This window comes from Pelophylax lessonae, assembly GCF_965119305.1.
Source record: "Pelophylax lessonae genome assembly, chromosome: 4".
Lineage (NCBI taxonomy): Eukaryota > Metazoa > Chordata > Amphibia > Anura > Ranidae > Pelophylax > Pelophylax lessonae.
In genome coordinates this window covers 550,358,355-550,380,269 of record NC_138771.1, presented here as the reverse complement: position 1 = coordinate 550,380,269, position 21,915 = coordinate 550,358,355, and the positions used below count along the sequence as shown (strand labels likewise).

At 43.3% G+C, this 21,915-nt stretch overlaps 1 protein-coding gene across 1 annotated transcript in view; it reads right to left on the bottom strand.

Moving 5' to 3' along the window:
• The window catches only part of SH2D6 (SH2 domain containing 6), a 43,771-nt gene that overhangs the window by 10,758 nt on the left and 11,098 nt on the right, over positions 1-21,915 (bottom strand). The window contains exons 4-9 of the mRNA XM_082254276.1: positions 20,832-20,890; positions 19,873-19,894; positions 18,299-18,436; positions 13,538-13,566; positions 8,630-8,657; positions 3,465-3,496 (exon numbers count right to left, since the gene is read on the bottom strand). Coding sequence (XP_082110402.1) covers positions 3,465-3,496; positions 8,630-8,657; positions 13,538-13,566; positions 18,299-18,436; positions 19,873-19,894; positions 20,832-20,890 — 308 coding nt within the window. The remainder of the gene's footprint in view (positions 1-3,464; positions 3,497-8,629; positions 8,658-13,537; positions 13,567-18,298; positions 18,437-19,872; positions 19,895-20,831; positions 20,891-21,915) is intronic.

Sequence of the window (21,915 nt, the reverse complement as noted above, 5' to 3'; positions counted from 1 at the left end):
ATTCCTAAAATTTGAAATGTATTCATTATATTTCAGAACCCAAGCAAGCTGGCAAGACTCCTCACTTGGTTCTGACCAGCAGGAGGGGTCACAGGAGGCGGCAGCGGAGGAGGAGGAGGAGGAGGAGGAGGAGGGATGCCAAGACCCTGGTGACCCTGACCCTGATGGTGAGGAATCAGAGGGAGTAATATCAAGACCATTGTCCATTATTGATTCTCCTGCTGCGGTGGAGGCTGAACCAGGGCCTAGTACAGAACAAAGGCCTTCACGAAGATCTTCCTCAAGGTCTTCATCAAGGGCGAATCCTAGGGGTGGTAAACCCATGGAGGAGGTTCTGAAGGTGGTGAAGGAAATGAACGCACACATGAAGGAAAGCATGTGTGATGACACTGCTTTCATGACCGTGTTGTTGGGTATGTGCAAGCAGGTCCCCCCTGAGAAAAAGTATGCACTAAGGATGGCTCTCATGTCAACCGCCCAATCTTTTGTGGTTGGGGAGGCAAGCTCTACAGCATGTATGGAAACCCCCCCCCCCCCACCACACATATCCCCCCAATTACCAGTACCCACCACCACCACCACCACCACCAAGTTCACAGTATGGGCACCAAGTTAATCGCCCATACTACGATGAGTATGGCAACATGCCGAATATCTCCAGGCCCCGCATGTTGCACCCAATACCGCCCCCTATTGCCTCCACCCTTGGCACACCAAGACCTTACCAACCTGCTCCCATGCAGGTTACGCCTTTCCCGGAAAGGCAATACCGTCAGGGATCTGCAAGTGATTACCCAAGCCCATCTGGCCCATCAAATATTTCTCATTCTGGGTCCACTGAATCTCCAATTATATACCAGGATTTGTAATTTTTTTTGTTTTTGGTGTTGTTAATATTTTACCTGTTAATTTATTTTTTCATTGTTTTGGTGCTGGTATCTCCAAAACATTGGTGATGTTGTTATAAAAAGTTTATTTTTTTCTAAATTTTGAGAAAAAAAAAAAATAAAAAAAATTACCTTGTTACTCTACTCTGTGGTTTTTGTTTGGATTATTTTTGCTTCTATAGTACTGTCAATAATGTGTGTATGCTATATAATTATATCTACAGTAGAAAACAGCAAAACAGAAGGTTAAGCAATGTATTTTTATTATAGCTAGAACTGGAACAATATGCAGACTTTGGTTATAATTGCACAGAAATATAAGGAAAACATAACAGAATTTTATTCAAAATTGGACTGTGTTGGAACGTGTGATACATTATGAAATAGCGTCCAGCTGCCAGGGGACAGAACCAGCAGCAGACATGAAAAAGGATGTGAATCCCTCACGCACAGTAGCACCATTGCTTGTGCCCCTACTGGCACTCAAACTTGCACCCTCCATGTCATTCATGCCACAATCTTCATGATTGTACCCATCACGAAGTGCAACATAGTTGTGAAGAACACATGCTGCTTTGACTGCACATATTGCATTATCCATTTTTAAATTGATAGATGTGTGCAGGAACCTCCACTTGTTAGCTAAAATTCCAAAGGCGCATTCAACAACTCGTCTTGCCCTGGTTAAGCGGTAGTTGAAAACTCTTTTTTCCACAGTCAGAGACCGATTTGAATAGGGCCTTAAGAGATGATGACTGAGAGCGAAAGCCTCATCTCCAACAAAAACAAATGGCTGTGGTGGTCCGTTTGTCCCTGGTAGTGGACAGTCCGGTGGCAGCTGAAGTCCATCTTCCCTCAACATTCTTCCGAATGTGGATCTCGCAAATATGCTCGAGTCTGAGCTGCTTCCATACGAACCTATGTCTACATAGCTAAAACAGTATTTGGCATCAGCCACTGCTAGTAAGACAAAAGAAAAGTATTTTTTGTAGTTGAAGAATTTACTTCCACTGCCAATGGGCTTCAATATTCTAATGTGTTTTCCGTCAATTGCACCAACACAATTTGGAAAATTGCAGTGGTCCCAGAAATATTCTGCTATCTTGCACCAGTCTTCTGTAGTGGGTTTCTTCAGGACCAAATCCTTAAGAACATTCCAGATGGCTCTGCAGGTATCATGGATAATATAGCTGGCAGTAGTTTTGCCAACCAAGAACTCATAATGTAAACTTGTAAAGGTATGTCCAGTTGCCAGGTACCTAAAAATAAAAAAATAATGTTAGAATGATGCATAAACTGGCTTGGACGAAGGTACCTGAGGAAATGAAGGAAGAAGATAGGCAGGAGAAAGACACTGTTGAAAAAAACATGGCAAACATAATCACAACCACTACTACATATATGTTACATGATAATTACATGATAATGTGTCTCTCCAAATGCCTCAGGAGGTAAGTAGGTTGGAAAATTTACCTCAATGTGATAATCAGTCTTTCTATGGGCGGAATACTCCTTCTGAATCTAGTGTTTTGTCTCTCTAGATGTGTGGAGAGCGGAGCCAACAATTCATCAAAACTGTAAAAAAAAACATATATGGCATTTATCAACATTATCCATGTAAAAAATAACATACATAGAGACATATTTGTTAAAGAGTTGACATGAACATATGTTCTGACCTTTTAATTGACATCCGTGTGTAATTAAAGAATTTGTCTTCATGAGCACGGAGGTCATGATAAAGGATCCTGAACTGGCCTCTCTCTTCCCTTTGGGAGATGACAGGATGGATCCAGAAGCGATGCCTTCTCCTTCTCCTGTCCTCTTCTTCCTCATCAATAACAGCTGCTACAGCAGCCATAATTACTGCTGCTCCAACATACTGCATAGCCAACATGTTTCCTGCAACATACACTACTATTCCAAAACAGGAAATTACATCACTTGCAGGAAAAGGAATTACATCACTAGCAGGAAAAGGAATCTTTTATGTGCAAGTCGCATACATCAAAGTCGCAACAAGTCGTAGCCGCAACAAGTCGTTGTAAATTCGTACACAAGTCGCGCGTTTATCAAAGTACAAAGTCGCTATTGAAGACGCGCGACTTTGAAGTCGCACTAGTGGAAACCCAGCCTTAAAGGATGAAAGCATTTTTTTATTTGTTTGGGGGGGAATGTTATGTAGCAGAATGTAAAAATATTGCTTTTTTTTTTTCAAAAATGCTCAGTATTTTAGATTGCATACCCACGCACTTTGCACTATTTAGTGAAGTAAGCTGTAATATTGCATAGTTTAGTTGAGTGTAGGACGTGCCTAGTTTACAGCCTGCACTCCTTTTATAGATATCTTATAGTGAGAACATAAAAATCCAGAGAGAAGCTGGCAACAGAAATGGCAAAACCTACAAAAAGCTACAAATACACCATTGGTTTTCCAGTTCCACATTGATGTAAGAGTCCTTCTTTCACATACAATAGCCTCTTCAGTGGGGAAAAGTTGACTTTATTCTGTGTAGACTGACCCCCCCCCTCCTGTCCCCCGGTATTGATAGAAATTTCCCTTGCATTTTTTCTTACCTCTGATCGCTGTTTAGATTTCTCTTCACGTCCTGTGGGGAAAAAAAAAAAGACATTTCTGAAAGGCTAAATTTCAGGCAAGCAGGTACACATATTCACTATATTGTCAAAAGTATTGGTATGCCTGCCTTTACACACACATGAACTTTAATGGGATCCCAGTCTTAGTCCGTAGGGTTCAATATTGAGTTGGCCCACCCTTTGCAGCTATAACAGCTTCAACTCTTCTGGGAAGGCTGTCCACAAGGTTTAGAAGTGTCTATGGGAATGTTTGAATATTCTTCCAGAAGCACATTTGTGAGGTCAGGCACTGATGTTGGACGAGAAGGCCTGGCTTGCAGTCTCTGCTCCAATTCATCCCAAAGATGTTCTATCGGGTTGAGGTCAGGACTCTGTGCAGGCCAGTCAAGTTCCTTCACCCCAAACTCACTCATCCATGTCTTTATGGATCTTGCTTTGTGCACTGGTCCAAATCATTTGGTGGAGGGGGAATTATGGTGTGAGGTTGTTTTTCAGGGGTTGGGCTTGGCCCCTTAGTTCCAGTGAAGGGAACTCTTAAGGCATCCGCATACCAAGACATTTTGGACAATTTCATGCTCCCAACTTTGTGTAACATTTTGATGATGGCCCCTTCCTGTTCCAACATGACTGAGCACCAGTGCAGAAAGCAAGGTCCATAAAGACATTGATGAGCAACCTTAGAATAAAAAAAGTATACATAAGAAAAAATATATGTACTGTGTTGCAATGTGACAAATATCCCAATGTAATTTTATTAACTGGAATCAAACAGGGACATCAAAAATAACAAATTAATTTGAAAGTAACTAAAAAAGTAACAAAATAATAAAGCAAACAATAGTATACATTAGAGGTGTAGAAATCCACGGCTTTCCATAATAGTATACATCAGGGGTATTGAATTTAAATTTACAAAGGTCCAGTCAATAAAATATTCTTCCTGCAGAGGTCCGAATCACATGTTTCTGCGATGGCCACCCTGTATCCTCGCAACCAATCACTTGCTTGTTAACTTGGATAGCCCCCGTCCTCTGTCTATAGCTGTCCTGCCTCCAGCTGTTGGCTCTGTGAGACTGGCAGTGGTGATGGCTGTGGGCAGAACAACTCTAAAGGGTGGGACCACAGGGGTCCGGATGAGACATTAACTGGGTCCGGATCCGGACCCCGGTCCGCCATTTAGTGATGCCTGGTATACATTAATCTCATCAAATGGGAATTCTGCTAAACACTGATTACATGAAAATTAGTAACATAGTGTCGCTGCATTTTTTTTCTGTAAAGTTTAGCCTAGGTTCACACAACTAGAGTACAGTGCGTGAAATTGATCCTTGTGCGTTTCCCACATTGCTTTCAAGTCGCACTGCTCTTGCAATCTGCAGCGGGTACCAGAGCAATCTTAACAACACCCCAAATGCAGGACGCAAATGCAGTGCGTTTCCCTGAACCAGATTGCATGGTAAAAAACAACCATGCGATTCGGTTGCAGTGCGGTTCCAAAACTGGTACATACACACATTTGGTGCAATGCGGTACGTTTTGAGTCAATTCAAAATGAATGGGTTCAAATTGCACCGCACTGAATCACATGTGAATTGAACAAGAGTGCGGTGCGGTTCCTGTGGGATTCATAAGCAGTTCATAGTGGGAACTAAGACTTATGGTGTATATGCCGCTAACAGTCATACACATGTGCACAAATTAAAAATGCTAAATAAGAATCAAGGCTGACAATGACAAATCAGTACAAACCATGACTTTTTTAAGGTCACATGCACATAGGGCGTGAAAAAATGGCACTTTGGTGTTTTTTTTTCTTCTGCCTGTAGGCACACCTCTATGTTAGCCTGTGTGTCCATGTATACATAGGCATTTACAGACGTATAAGAAGAGAATCGTTTTAAAGGCAGAAAAAAAAAACATCACCAGCATGTTCATAGGAGGAGCTAAAGAGCAGAAAAAAACGCTGAAGATGCCTAAACATGTGTTAAAGCGGAGTTCCACCCAAAAGTGGAACTTCTGCTCATTTGCTTCCTCCCCCCTGTCCGGTGCCACATTTGGCACCTTTCAGGGGGGAGGGGGGAACGGGTACCTGTTTTGACGTGGTGCTGTCCCTTGGAAGTTTGGCCCCCTCCTCCTTTCCCCACTGCCAAGCCAATCCGAATGCACAGCGCACTTTGCGCATGCGCAGTAGGGATCCGCCCGTGAAGCCGTAAGGCTTCACTGCCAGATTCCCTCACCGGCAATGGTGGTGGCAGCACCCGACAGCCGATGGAAACATCGGCTGCGGTGCCGACCTTGCTGGACTCCAGGACAGGTAAGTGTCCTAATATTAAAAGTCAGCTGCTACAGTATGCGTAGCTGCTGACTTTTCATTTTTGGAGGGAGGGCGGAAGATGGCAGCTTCCTTGGCTGAAAACAATGGGGTGGTTTACTTCCACTTAAAATGGCAATCATAGCAGGGTGTGGACAGCTGCAGTCACAGCATGGGGTGAGTGCTTAAAGGATAAGTTCACCTTTGGGAACATGTTACATATTCCATCCATTTTTAGGGTGGAACATGTAACATGTTCCCAATGCTGCAGCCTCTTGCCCGATCACCCCCCTTCCTATGACAGCAGTTCAGGGAGAAGTTCCTTATACTAGCTGTCAGTTTTTTAAATCAGCGTGGCCGCCTGAGGCTCCGCCCACACCTCATTCATTCATTCAGCTCTGTGTGTGAATGGACTACAACCGTCAACATCCTTTGTGGATCTCAGCTTGTAGTTCTCAATGAACTTCAGAAAAAAAATGCATTTATTATTTTTTTTTAGTAAAGTGAATGTAAAGCTTTAGTAGAGTTTTCTGACATTGATGCAATGGTTAGCTTTTATTTATTTAAAGCGGAGTTCCATCTTTTTCTGTGTTTATTAAAAGTCAGCAGCTACAAAAAGTGTAGCTGCTGACTTTTAATAAACACACACTCACCTGTCCCACAGTCCAGCGATGCGGCCGCCCGAAGCCTCGATCCTCTCCCTCTGGTCTCGGCGGCGCCGGCATCACTGGTGGTACGCACTGCGCATGCGCGAGTTGCGCTTCGCGTCTTGATTGGCCGGCAATCTTCTGGGACCTCTGACATGTCCCAGAAGATTGCAGGGAGGGAGGGGGAGAGGAGAACTTCCGCTCACGGCGCCGCGGCGCTCCGAGCGGAAGTGGGAGCGGGTACCTGTCAAAACTAGGTACCCGCTCCCCTCCCAAAAAAAACGAAATGCCAAATGTGGCATGTCAGGGGGTTAGGACTACCTAAAGCGGAAGTTCCACTTTTGGGTGGAACTCCGCTTTAAGTAAAAACTGTTGCTGTACCAGCTTATAAAGTGTTAGCTGAAGCTCAGCTTTAACTAATCAAGTTCATCCAAAATTGCCAGTCTAATCCTACCCGCTGCACAGATTCACAATGATGTTGTCCTCATGTGTCTCTTTGTTGTTCCACCATCTAGAGTGAAGACACCCTATAGCCGGCCATAAACGTTTCATATCTCAGCCGATTCAGCAGGGACCAACCAAGATTCAAGCCATGTATGGGCAGGCTGTTTGGAAAGATCCCAATGAAGACAATGCAATCAACAGGTGGCCTGGAGCGTTACCACAAAAGAAGAGCACTACAGTTGGGGAGGGGTTGTCTTTTATTAACCTCTTGCCGACCACCCGCCGCAGATATACTGCGGCAAGGTAGCTTAGCCCTGCAAAACCCCGTACCCATACGTCGCCCCCTGGGAGCGAGCGTGGGGGCGCGCAAGCGCCACGATTCACCAGAGGAGAAGCTGATCTATGGGGTCGGGGGCCACGATTGCCGCCAGGCACCTGCGATCACTCCCCGGGGAGACAGAATGGCAGTCTGCCTTTATAAACACACCTCCCGTGTTTCTCTTATTTAGGAACACAGGTCCCTGTGTTGATTCCATAAGTCCACCCCCCCCCCCACAGTTAGAAAACACCCCCTAGGCATACATTTAATCCTTTGATCGCCCCTGGTGTTAACCCCTTCCCTGCCAGTGTCAGTACAGTAACAGTGCATATTTTTAGCACTGGTTACTGTAGTAATGTCACTGGTTCCCCCAAAAGTGTCAAAAATATCAGTTCTTGGTCCGATCTGTCCTGCTAAAAATCGCTGATCGCCACCATTACTAGTAAAAAAAAAAAAAAAAAATTATAAATGTAGACTTTTGTGCAAACCAATCTATATACAGGCGGTCCCCGGGTTACAAACAAGATGGGGACTGTAGGTTTGTTCTTAAGTCTAATTTATTTGTAAGTCGGAACAGGTAAATTTTTTAAGTGTAGCTCCAGCCAAAAGAATCAAGTTTTTTGGATAACATAGGGAAGGGTTAACACCCCCGTACCATTTGTTTTGCTGTCTGTACCCCTGTTCAGAAGATTTCCCCTCACTTTCTGTCCCTATGATAACTGTATTTTGAACATTTTGGGTTGTTGTGGAAACCAGGATTGGTGATGAAGCTTCAGTGAAGACCTCTTTTTCCCATGAGAACTCTTACAGGAGTGAATTTCCCTTCCTAGGGGTAGATTTTTCCTCACTTCCTTTTCTCTCTCTCCGTTTGTAAGTAGGAGTCGTTTGTAAGTCGGATGTTTGTAACCCAGGGACCGCCTGTACACTTATTGGTATTTTCTTTACCAAAAATCTGTGGCAGAATACAAATTGGCCTAAAATTATGAAAAAAAATAGATTTTTAAATTATTTATGAAATGCTATATAGCAGAAAGTAAAATATATATACATATTCTTTTTTTGTTTATAGTGCAAAAAATAAAAATCGTCAGGTGATCAAACACCGCCAAAAGAAAGCTCTATTTGTGGGATAAAAAGGACATCAATTTTATTTGGGTAGAGTGTAGTTAAGTCAGTCAGTCAGTTAAAATAACGTAGTGCCGATTCGCAAAAAATGGCCTGGTCATTATGGGGGTAAAATCTTACGGTCTTTAAGTGGTCAAGCTAAGCAGAGGTGGTCCTGTGGGTTCCAGAGGAGGAGTTAAACCGTCGTGTGCTGACATAAGGTGGGCCAGGAAAGGAACTTTTCTTTAGGGTCCAGCTATACAGTTTAAAGGCTTCTTCATGTACATGAATGATTTCAGTGACATTTGTGTTCACCTACCTGCACCAACATCTTTGTTTGGTTTTACCTGCAGGAACAAAATGGGACAAACCTTAGACTGCTAAAAGCAAGGTCTTTTTAGGTCCAAAAATTATCTACACTCTTGTCCAGCTGCTGTTATGTAGTCACTAGAGATGGGCTTTGAGCATGTTTGGGATCCCTCCTGCCCGATCCCGCCAGGAAGCTGACACTGCACACGGCTATTTACAGGCAATGAGACATTTCCCAATCCGTGCAGCTGTCATTAGCCGTGTGCAGTGTAGGTGGCATTCCTGGTGGGATCAGGCAGTTGGGATCCCGAACGGGCCCAAGCCCATTCCTAGTAGTCAGAGCAGACTAAAGCCTCGTACACACACAATGAATTTCCGCCGACCAGTCGTCCATCTTTTGTCCAGAGTTGTGTTTTGTTGGTTGGAATGTGCTTAGACTGCACACGAATTTTCCTGCACGACAGAATTCTACTTCAGAAGTGATGTCATGTGTTAGTTTGCTTTCTTTGTGTTCTTTCTTCTCTGAGCATGCCTAGTCTTGCTCTTAAGATTTTTCCCTGTCAAAATCTGTACTGACTGCACGAAAATCGGAGGTGTTTTGACGGAGGACAAAAATTTTATAGCCTGCACACCAGAATTTTTTCGGCCGAAAAGTCGGAAGCATCATACTAACAAGCCAAAAATCGGCAGATCGGTCGTCGGACGAAAATTTCCGTCCGAATTTCGACTCGTGTGTACGGGGCTTAAAGCTGGCCATACACTAGTAGATTTTTAAATTAACATTCATAGAAATATTCATATAAAAATTCTCAGTATATTCAATGATTTGACGAATGTCGTTCGAAAGTAGTTCAAATTTTTGTTTCTTTATAACAACATTCGATTTTGGATTAAATGAACTTTCCTGAGCAAAAAACACAAAAATACCACTATTAGAATTTTTGATCATTGGGGAAAAATTTTCCATTCCGTTCCTTCAAATTTTATTGTTACTGCAAAAAGACTCTTGATTTGACCCTACCATTGATTAGAAAATCAAACAAACGTTCTTGAAATGAACAATTTCTAAAGAGATTCTACTAGTTTCTGGCCAGCTTTGGAGCCCTCATAAGAAGCCTGACTTTACTAGCCTTTAAAGAGGTTGTAAACCCCCCTTTAATGACTTATGCCTATAGGTAAGCCTATATTAAGGCTTACCTATAGGTAATGTAAATATCTCCAAAACTTGCACCTTTAGGGAATATTTACATTGCATGCAGCTGATGATGTCATCGGCGCATGCGCTCTGTGCTGTGAACTGCACTGCGGGGGGCTTCGTTCTAAGGTAAGTACTTCATAATGAGCTAGTATGCAATGCATACTACCTTATTATGCCTTTGTCTTTCAGGTTTTTCTTTTTTTTTTTTCTGAGGTTTACAACATCTTTAATGTACTATGTTTTCAAAAATGTGCAAAATGAATTCAGTAATGATACTGTTTCCAACAGGATGAGTTTTCACCAATGTACTCCATTGCTTTGCACTGGTAAAATGTCCACTGTGCTGTATTTTATTGGGTTTAATTGTAATTTGCAATTTAAATCATTGAGAAGAATAACTCCATAATGCAGCGCAACAAATAGGCAAACACATGAAAAGACTGATGAAGTCACATGGGTTTGTTGAATAGAGACACGTGTCCATAAAGTTCAATTTTTAGCCCCGGTTCACACTGCTGCGTCAAGTCATGCCCCATTAACTGCAATAGAAACGTTCATATGCAAGTCATATGCAAGCCGCAATAAAGGATATGGGATGATGGATTTAAAGTCGCAGCAGTGTGAACCAAAAAAAAAAGAAACCACCCAGCACACTCTGTACCATTAACCTTTAGTGGACTAGAAATGTTGTGACCACAGTTCCCAACTGTGCTTATTTTCGAGAAACCCCTTTTTTTCTAAAACAGCATTTCTAAATCTATTTGAATCTCAGGGCCCTTTAAAAGTATGCAAAATCTTGTGGCACCCCAGTTTAAAATGTAAAAACCGAAAAATTACTTATCAATACGAAATCTGTGCATGGTGAAATGCACACAACTGTCTTGATAAAATTTACTTCACATCAGAGACCCCCATCACGTCAGAAGTTCCCCATCACATCAGAGAGTACCCCATCACATCAAATTCCCTGCATCACATCAGTCTCCCCATCACCACCTAGTCTTCCTAACACAGAGCCCCTTTTACTAATGTAATGCACGGTGTGATCCAAGGCAAACTGGGTCCTGTGAAAGGCAAACGGGTTGGGAACCACTCCATAGGCTTCCCTGTAGGATACTCAGTTGCCAAAGAAAGATCCTGGGTGCCTGCCTGGGTCCGCATACCCCATCTAAGCAAGTAGAAGAGGAGACAATGGCGGCACTTCTAGAGAGTAAAAAATAGCTCCTTTATAGAACAATCATGAGGATAAAAGACATGCCAAACACACTCAACCAAAAGAGGGACAGCAGACCTGTTTCACACTCCTGTGCTTAGTCATTACAATGATTAGGCACAGGATTGTGAAACGCGTCTGCTGACCCTCCTTGGGTTGAGTGTGTGTGGCATGTTCTTTTATCCTCATTTTTGTTCAAAAAAGAAGCAAATTTTTACTCTCTGGAAATGCCGCCATTGTCTCCTCTTCCAAACTGGGTGCTTTGCTTGCGGCACCCCGGTTAAGAAACAATGTTCTAACAAAAGTACCATCTAAATCTAGAAAGCATTTATTACTGACATCAACTCCATGTCAAGTCAAGTCTGGGTATGATTTCATTGCTTATTTTTAGCACTATTACAAAGAAACAGTAGAAGTGTTGTCCACAGTAATCAACTGTCTATTTTTGTACTTACTCCAGAGATTCAAAGGCATTTAGTTGTTATGGGCAGCATATGTGTTTCTTTTAAAACAGTGAGTTTAGCAAACTATATCTTTTTAATATACTTTTTTTTTGTTGGTATTAGGCAGGCCATACATGGTTTGAACCGTGTATGAGCAGGCTGAATGTACCAAGTTGATAGATCTATTAACTTGGGTACAACCAGCATGCCAGGTTTTACCTGCGAATGCGATTATCGCTAGTGGCTGTTATAGCCGCTAGCAATAATCACCGTCTTCCTTCAGCGAGGACGGCCTCCCCGATCCTTCCCACCCTGCCCACTGGGAGAAGACAACGGCTTGACAAGAGGGGTTCTCGCATCAACACTGTCTGTGTTGATGGGGGAATTGAGCAAATTTCTTTTGTGTATGGATGGCCTTAACCACTATAAGAAGCATGTGATACAAACATCTGTCTTTTCTATATAGTGTCTTGAAAATTAGCTGTTAATGTCCATTTGAAATATTGGATGTATCGCTGGGGATGCAGTCTAACACAAATTGGCATAATAGTTCCTCCATCGTGTTTGAAAGTTTGTTATATGGTTCTTGTGTATCTGTGCAATGTTGACAGCTAGGACTGACAGATTTCTTTTCAATGACAGATGGCCCATCTATGATTAGCCATTGAAAGGTGTGCTCGCAAATAAACTGCAGGCACACTGATCTTCTGCTTGAAGATGACTGAATAGTTCTGGACTGGTGATGACCTCAATCCTTTGGCCGGGCTCCAAACCGGAAGCATGGAACTCAGAGCTTGTCAGGCAACTTATTCACTAACATCTGTGATATTTGTTTAGCTCCCTCTGACCACCATTGTAAATGGGCACTTGATCACCAGTTTAAAGGGGTACACTACAATGACAATCAGTGAAAAGGGAAGCCCTATACTGACCACCAGTTTAAAGGGGGAGTCACTACACCATCAACCAATTTATTGGGGGGTACTAAACTTATCACTAGTGTAAGGAGCACACCAATTTTCACTGTCTGGGTTGCTTTTTCTAGCCATTATTATTTATTTGTGTAATTTTATGAATACTAATTAAAATATTTTGTTAATTAGAGGAGGGGGTTGTAAATCTCTTGCTGAGCATGTAATGCATATGTGCGGAAGCAAGGAGGGTAGGCCTTAATGCCACATCCCGCACATGGGCATCCACAGCATCTGAGGTTTTTGTGCTGAGAGCACACTTACTGTGTGCTCCCAGCACTACAATTGAGCTGTCAAAGACAGGTATTGGACTCTAGTTATGATCAGGAGCTGCCGGTGTTCCGTGAAAAAACCATACCCGTGAGAAAACCATACCCTCGTCCCTTCCGGTGCACCTACGGAGGGTATGGATTTCTCACGGTACTTACACTTACCGCGATTACATTAAAACAGCTCCTCTGCAACATAAATCATCTCCGTTCCTTCCCCTCTCACTTCCCTGCTCACGGCTAATAAATATAAAAGCGCATCACGGAGCCGAGATCTCCGTCATTTCGAATTCATACACCCGCCGCCGCTTTTATATTTACTAGCCGACATCAGGGAGGTGACAAGGGATAGCAGAGGAGATGATTGATGTTGCAGCCGAACTGTTTTTATGTAACTGCCGCAAGTATAACATTACACACAATACCGTGATTATTTCATTCCCTCCGAGCATGCGCACTCCTCAACTTCACAGCTGTTCAATGGTGTTTTCGGGGCTCTGAGCATGCGCACTGTTACGCTGCTCAGCTGTTTCGGACAGGAAGTGACGAGGGTATGGAAATCTAACGAGGTATGGAATTCTAACGTTACATCGGGATGCATTCCCAATCATGTGACCTTTTTGACAGTCACTCCCCCCTTAAGTGAAGAGCCCTTTACTCCCCCCTTAAGTGAAGAGCCCTGGGGGGCAGTGGAAAGGGGTTAAAGAACCGTTCCAATATGAGTTTCACATACTCTAGGTATTCCTCTGAGAGTAGCTACAACTTATTTATAAGATCTTATCATATATTTAGCACTCATTTAATTCCATATGTGTACACTTTACCGAAGTCTCCAGAAGTGTCAAATACAAATCTGCAAGAAAGAAAATAATAATATGAATCACTGGTCAAAAGTTTAACATTAAATTAAATATCTCCATTATTGTGCTTCTTTCATGTATTTATAAGGTGCTAATGTACTACTGCAAAGTGCATGCATTCTTATGACATTTGTTATTCTCATCCTTCTATTTAAAACTTGTGCTCAGCGGCACAACTGTTCATTGGCCCCATGAGGTTACATGACAAGTGCACTTTAACCTATGTTGGTGGCTAATGACAGTTGCACTTTAACGTGTTTGTGTGTAATTATATTATTTCTATATATATATATTATATATATATATATATATTCTTTGCTGCAATATTGCATGCTAACATGCAATGTCGTGTCACATTTAAACATTTATTCTTTTGATAATAAACACAGATGAATTTTTTGTGACATGTAACATTCTAAAACATGTGTTTCTGTTTGAATGGTGAAGAAATGGCACCACCTATGGGTTTGAGTTGCTAATAACAGGCCTACAGATAGTGGTTCTATGATAAAAGACAATCCCAGAAAAAGGATCACACTGTTTTCTGAGGCAAATGAAACAGAAAATAAAAACTTCAGACCGGTGAAAAATTTGATTTTTGACTTCCCGTAAAATCCATTTCTCTAATGTTCATTGATGGACACAGCTCCTGATCTTCTTAACCATTCAGTTATACTACTCTCTACAGGAGTAGGGCACTAGGCAGAAAAAAAGTCTGGCTACCCCTATGGGCAGTCCCAGGGGGTATACGCCTTCTCTCTGCTATAGGTACTCAGTTTTGTTACATGCAGTGTCAGAAGAATTACAACTCCACAGAGGGGTGGGTGCTGTGTCCATCAATGAACATCAGAGAAATGGACTTTACAAAAAATAGGTCAAAAATCTAATTTTCTCTTTCCTTCATTGACGGACACAGTTCCTCATCTTCTTAACCATTGGGACGCCCCAAAGCAGTGTTAAACATGAGGGATGGGATCACCCAAGGTCCCCAAGGCTAAACTATAGCCAACCAAGTAAACAGGAGCTCAACCAAAACATCTGGAGCCCACCTGAAAAGAACAATACACCCTCAAAGAGGACCAGGTCCTCTAAACAGCAGCCTGCAAAACCTTGCGGCCAAAGGAAGCATCCGCAGATGCCAACACATCCACTTTATAGAAATTTGTGAAAGTGTGCACCAACGACCAGATGGCCGCCTTGAAAACCTGCGTCACTGATGTCTGATGATGGAAGGCCCAGGAGGCACTAAGCGCCCGAGTAGAGTGCGCCTTGATAGGGAAAGGAGGAACCTGACCCTTGAGGGAATAGTCCTGAATTACCGTCTTTCTGATCCATCTGGAAATAGTCACAGAGGAAGCGGAAAACCCTTTTCAAGGCCCATCCATGAGCACAAATAGTGAGTCTAACTTCCTAAAAGACCCCGTAGCTGCCAGGTACACCCTATTTGCCCAGACCACATCCAAGGCATGCAAGGCAATTTCCTTTGGAGGTTTTGGCCTGGGACACAGGGAAGGCAACACAATGGGGATGATTTACTAAAACTGGAGAGTGCAATATCTGGAGCAGCTATGCATAAAAAAACATTTAGCTTCTGTTTTTTTTTTGTCAAAGATTAACTGAACAAGCTGAAGTTAGAAGCCGAGGATGCCTCCCCAGCCAGACAGGCTGGCATCCGTGGTGACCACTGTCCAATACAAGGGGAGGAAGGATTTGCCCAGCCAAAGTGCCAGAGAAAGAAGTTACCATATCAGGGACTCTTTCGTTCCCCGGCTCAGCCGGATCTGATTGTCCAGAGACTTCGGATTCTTGTCCCATTTGCCCAGAATCTCCCTTTGCAGGGACCTTGTATGGAACTGTGCAAAAGGAACCGCCTCAAAGATAGACACCATCAGGCCCAGCATCCGCATGCAAGTCCAGGGGGATGACCATCTGTTAGACAGCAGGAGACTAATCGAATTGTAGCCTGCAGTTTCTGGAGTTTGTCCAGAGCAATGAGCATTCTGGCTAGGGTCAAGTCCAGAGTCAGACATAGATAGTCCAGCTTTGTGGACGGAACCAGAGCAGACTTTTGAAAATTCAGAATCCAGCTGAACTTCCTCACAGTTCGTATGGTGATCTCCAGGTTTTCACCAGAGCAGTAGGAGACCCGGCTCGCAGAAGGAGGTCGTCAAAGTAGCCCACTACCGCGATCCCTCGTTGGCGTAACAATGTTAGCACCGGGGGCTAACACTTTTGTAAAGACCCAAGGAGCAGAGGCGAGACCAAAGGGTAATGCCACAAACTGATAATGCTCCTCTCCCACGGCAAAGCGGAGGAAGTGCTGGTGACCAGCACATATTGGAATGTGAAGGTAAGCATCCTTGATGTCGATAGAGGCAAGAAAATCACCCTAATGCAGGGATGCCACCATCGTGCAAATGGACTCCATTCTGAACTTCTCCACCCAAACAAAGCAGTTTTGTGCCTTGAGGTCCAGGATTGGATGCACCTTGCCTTCATCCTGGGAACTCTAAAACAGTTTGAGTAGAAACCTTGAAAACTTTCCGATGTCAGAACCAGGACAATCAGCCCTTGAAAGTAAAAGGGCTTGTACCGCCCCAAACAGACCCTGTAAGCGGTCCAGGGACAGGCGTAAGTTCGAAGGAAAGAACGTTGCCGGGGGGTAAGAGCGAACCTCGATCTTGTAGCCGCACCGTATGACTTTGCGGACCCACTTGTCTTGTACCAGGGAAGTCCACGGGTCCTGAAACAAGCAAAGACCTCCCCCCACCCCTGATACGGGTGAGGGCACACCTTCATGCTGAAGGAGCATTGTCCGTGGGTCTGGAGAAGCCCGCTCTCGACTTGCCAGACACCCCTGAGGTAGGAAAAAACTTCTTATGAGCAGAGAAGGAAGGCCTACAAGGGTTCTTGCCCTTACAAGCCTGCGTAAAACAGGTACTCTTCCCCCCTGTGTGACCCTTAATGATGTCATCCAGGGTAGCTCCAAACAGGCGATCTCCTTGAAAAGGAAGTTCAGTCAAGGCCTTTTTAGAAGTTTGGTCCGCAGACCAGCATTCCAGACAACAAATATGCCAAAGGACCACTGCTGAAACAGTGAGCCTAGCTAGGGAAGCTGTGTCCAAAGAGGCATCAAAGATAAACTGCAGCCCATGGACCAAATGGTCTGCCAGCTCAGCAAAGGCAGGGGAGAGCTGCTTCCCCTCCAGGTCACGGCGTAAAAGCTTAGCCCACTCGGTCAGATTTTGCGACAACAGTGCAATGGTAAATACCAGCCTCAGTGCCGAACCAGCCAGAGTGTACATACTGCGGGCCACAGCCTCCGCCTTCCTGTCAGCCGGGTCCTTAAAAGCCAGAGACTCTTCAACCGGAATCATAGTTGCCTTGTTCAACCTGGAGACCGGAGGGTCCACCACCGGTAGAACAGTCTACTTTTTAAGAAGGGACTTCTCATAGGGGTACCGCATAGCAAATCGCTTAGGGACCACAAAGGGACATTTTGGCCACTCTTTAGCGACGATTCTGTCAAAATAGGCGGGGGAAAGAAAACACCTTTGCTGCTCTGGATGGCTTGTAAATGCCAAAGGGAACCAAAGCCTCCATCGCAGCTTCAGCTGCGTCCTCCATTTTTAAGGTCTCACGCACAGATACAATCAGAGCAACCACTACCGCCTTCTTGTGCGTGGCTACAGGAGTGGAGAAATTATCATCACTATCTGAGAACTCAGAGCACGTGGTCGCAGACCAAGCAGAGTGACCCACGCCCGAGGCGGTCAAATCAGATTCAGGATCTGAAGAGACAGATAAGGCAGGGGGAGCTTTTTACTAGCCCGCCGCCCAAAAGCCACCTCCACCTGGGACACAAAGGACTCCAGGACCACCGTCAGTGCATCAATGGATGGTTGGAACCCGGAGGGCCCCGCAGAGAGGAGATCAGGTGGGGAAATATTCTCCAAAGACTCCATGAGTCAATATGGGGAACCCACAAAAAAAGATGTAAAAACACTGCTAAGGGACACCCCCACCACTGCAGGAGCACCACTCACCGCCAGTAACAGAGCACCTAACCGATCCTCAGCAGAGAGAGAGAGGGCCACCCCTGCCAGAATACTCCGGGAACAGTTTGGGCGAGAAACACATTAACCTTTAAATTTATTGTTCGTTCGGTAGAATTTTCCAAACTGTTCCTTCCTTCCTTAAATTATTTTTTGGCTAGTGCCTGGCCAGCATAAGAGTGTTAAAAAAAACACTAACAAACGTGTCTGATAGAGCCTTATCTTTACAATTTCTATCTTGTGGACACCTGCAGATAGCCCTGGGCATCCATTCTTCAAAGAAATTGATTTCACTGACCATGCCCCCCTCCACCTCTCCTTTCTTTAGGCAAAAACAGACTTGCTACTAGGAAGACCAGATCATATCTACATGTATAACCCTTCCACTGTTTCTGCAAGAGCATTTCATTTGCTATGTAACTTTCTGCTTTACGTTATCAGCAAGTTATGGGACTACTGAAGAGGAAGTTTGCTCAGTAAACCATAGCCATATTTATCTTAAATACTGTATCTACTAATTAAATGATGAGTATGATGGGATGTTATCTTGAAATTAATGTTTACAAATTATTAAAGACATTAGTTTCATAAGCCTAATATATATATGATTGTGTTTTAGTTGAAGTGATTACAGTGTCTCTAGAGATAATTTGATTTGTGTCTAGCTTACCATCCATGCTTCTGGGAAAGTTGGTGAAGGTTGGTGGCGGTGAACATATGGAAGAGCAAGGAAGAGACATCCTGCGGTCAGGAAGGGGAAGAGGCACTGCACGTTTGCAGGGTGGTGGAGGCCTGGCCTGTTTCAGGGCTGAAATAGAAGACAAAGAAGTCATCTAATACAGTTACAGCCCATAGCCGCTCCAAATGTTCTAAAACCCGATTAAACCCAAGTAGACCTCCCTTTTTTGCCAAACATAACGGCAAGAATATTTATTCAGTGGTGTAACTATAAGTTGAGCTGTGGCCCCCTGGGTTTCATAATGATATCACAGCAAATACAATGACCTGTTTATTACAGTGATGTCATTTAGAACTGGTCCCAAGAACATTCCCTGCACTGTAGTACAGAACAAAATGTGCAAATTAGCCCCAACCTCCATGAGTAAAAAATATACTTGCAATATGCTTTTCTGCTGCTATGGGGCACCTAGACATGCAGCTGTGTGTATGATCTATATAGCTAGGGGATGCAGGCACACCAGCTGCCTTTGGCGTATATAATATAACTACATAGTAAAAATGTGTGGGTTCATTGTATGGAGTACATTGGTGTATTTACTATAAATACATAGTAAAAATGTGTGGGCTTATTGTATGTATTGGTGTATATACTGTAGCTATATAGTAAAAATGTGTGGGCTCATTGTATGGGTACATTGGTGTATATACTGTAGCTATATAGTAAAAATGTGTGGGTTCATTGTATGGGTACATTGGTGTATATACTGTAGCTATATAGTAAAAATGTGTGGGCTCATTGTATTGGTATAATGGTGTATATATACTGTAGCTCTATAGTAAAAATGTGTGGGCTCATTGTATGGGTACAATGGTGTATATACTGTAGCTCTATAGTAACAATGTGTGGGTTCATTGTATGTATTGGTGTATATACTGTAACTATATAGTAAAAATGTGTGGGTTCATTGTATGTATTGGTGTATATACTATAACTACATAGTAAAAATGTGTGGGCTCATTGTATGGGTACATTGGTGTGTATACTGTAGCTATATAGTAAAAATGTGTGTGTTCATTGTATGTATTGGTGTATATACTGTAGCTACATAGTAAAAATGTGTGGGTTCATTGTATGGATACATTGGTGTATATACTATAACTACATAGTAAAAATGTGTGGGTTTATTGTATGTATTGGTGTATATACTGTAGCTATATAGTAAAAATGTGTGGGCTCATTGTATGGATACATTGGGGTATATACTATAACTACATAGTAAAAATGTGTGGGCTCATTGTATGGGTACATTGGTGTATATACTGTAGATATATAGTAAAAATGTGTGGGTTCATTGTATGGGTACATTGGGGTATATACTATAACTACATAGTAAAAATGTGTGGGCTCATTGTATGGATACATTGGTGTATATACTGTATGTATGTGTAGGTTTCAGGACAACCAAATCCTCTCACTCCATCCACCCAAGAGTCTGTCTTTATGGTGCAAATGGTTGCACAACTATTGATCATGAACAACTGAAGAAAGAATACCAAACTTACGTGTTTTCTGCTGCTGATGACTCTGACAAAAAAAAAATTCAGGTGTAAGGAACATGCAAGTTTCTAAGCTGTTGTTTAATAGGTCGGTTTCAAAGCTCAATACAACAGCTGTTTCTCTACCATTAAAATGCTCAAGCTCATTAATAAGAAGCAGCATGTCTAGACATCCAATTTATAAATCAAGCCAAAGATCCCTACACAAGAGTGAAATTAATTCTCTGCTTTAGCTGCCTTCGTAATGGGCTCATCCTCTGACTGAGTCCAAAATGTACATGTATAATAAACAGTCAAAATAGAAACGCACAAAGTTCAATCTACAGTAACCCATAGCAACTACTTTCTTTAATTAAGTCAGACCAGTACAGTATTCATTCTGGTTTGCTTGGGTAACGCACTTTGCCCATGGCACTTCAAATCATGTACTTTTTTATTAATCCCAACTGTCTACTGCTGCAGTTACATACCGCTGCCCTATTGACAAATCAAAGTATTATGCCCGCTAATGTAAGACCTAGTGTTTGACTTTGTGGGCAGGTACAGGGTGTTCCCTAATATGGTGGTTAAAGTTGACTCGATTTGCTTTTTGATATGTTATAGGGAGGACTTAGAAATGTTTTTGTATCTAGGCACCTCAGTGTTTTGAGGAAAAAGGTATACCCTTGAAACGCGTAAACTTCTGTTACATACTATTGTGTATCATCTGTGCATTGCCAGGGCTACAGGCTGAGGCTATGGTTGAAGTCTCCTGTTTTATACTCTGAGCCTAGCACTCATCTGTGTTAGTGAGTATAATCGTTTACTACTTTTATTTTAAGGGTGCCATTTATTTTTAATGGTGCCATTGATAATGCACTAGACTGGTGTGTCCTTGCTTATTGTTTTTTAATAAATCTTCATTATTTTTAACAATTAAGTCCAAAAATACAAAGGTTAGTAGCTGCACTAAAAATATAATTTACCTGCTGAATTCTGTCTGGTAAGGGAGGCTTATGGAAACTGGGTCCCCCTGCAGAATGATCTAAACGGAAATAAACAAAAACTGAATTTTTGTAAAATCTTACCGTAAAATTCCTTTCTCTGAGTCCTCCGACAGTCGCCGCCCCTTCATAATCTTCACCAATGGGTATTGACCTTTGCTCCGTAGGAGTAGCTAGGCAACAAGATTTGTTAATACAAAAGCTTTTAGCATAATCACACCCCTAGGGGGCGGTCCCCTCAGTCAATACCTCCCTGCTTCCAGCATCCTCAACTCAGTTTGGTAGCATAGCAGTGGAGTACATAAACAAAACCCCAAAAGAGGGGCGGGGGCGGAGACTGTCGGAGGACTCAGAGAAAGGAATTTTACGGTAAGATTTTACAAAAATTCCGTTTTCTCTTACGTCCTCCGACAGTCGCCGCCCCTTCATAATCTTCACCAATGGGACGTCCCAGAGCAGTGTAGACATGAGGGGTGGGAAACGCAGCCGCGTACAAAGCAACGCAGTACCCACATCAGAGACAGGAACCTTACCAAAGTAAGAGAACCAACTGGGCAACAGGAAAACGTGCTCAACAGGAGCAACAACCCAGGAAAGAACAAGTAACCCAGGGGTAAGACACCCCAACAGCCAAGGGCCCAAAAACAAGGGTCCCTAAGGCACGGCCGCACTAAGAACCTTGCGGCGAAAGGAAGCATCAGCCGATGCCTGAACATCCACTTTGTAAAATTTTGAGAAAGTGTGAACGGACGACCAGGTCGCCGCCTTACACACCTGGGCCACAGAAGCCCGATGATGACAGGCCCAAGACGTACTCAGAGATCTGGTAGAGTGTGCCTTCACAGGGAAAGGAGGAACCTTCCCCCTCAAAGCATATGCCTGCTCAATGGTCTGTCTGATCCATTTGGCGATGGTCGCAGCCAACGCCGCCATGCCCTTCCGAGGTCCCTCAGGAAGGACGAATAGGGAATCCGACTTGCGAAAGGATTCAGTCGACGAAAGGTAAACCCTGATCGCCCGAACAACATCCAAGGAATGCAGGGCAACTTCCTTTGGATGCTTAGGC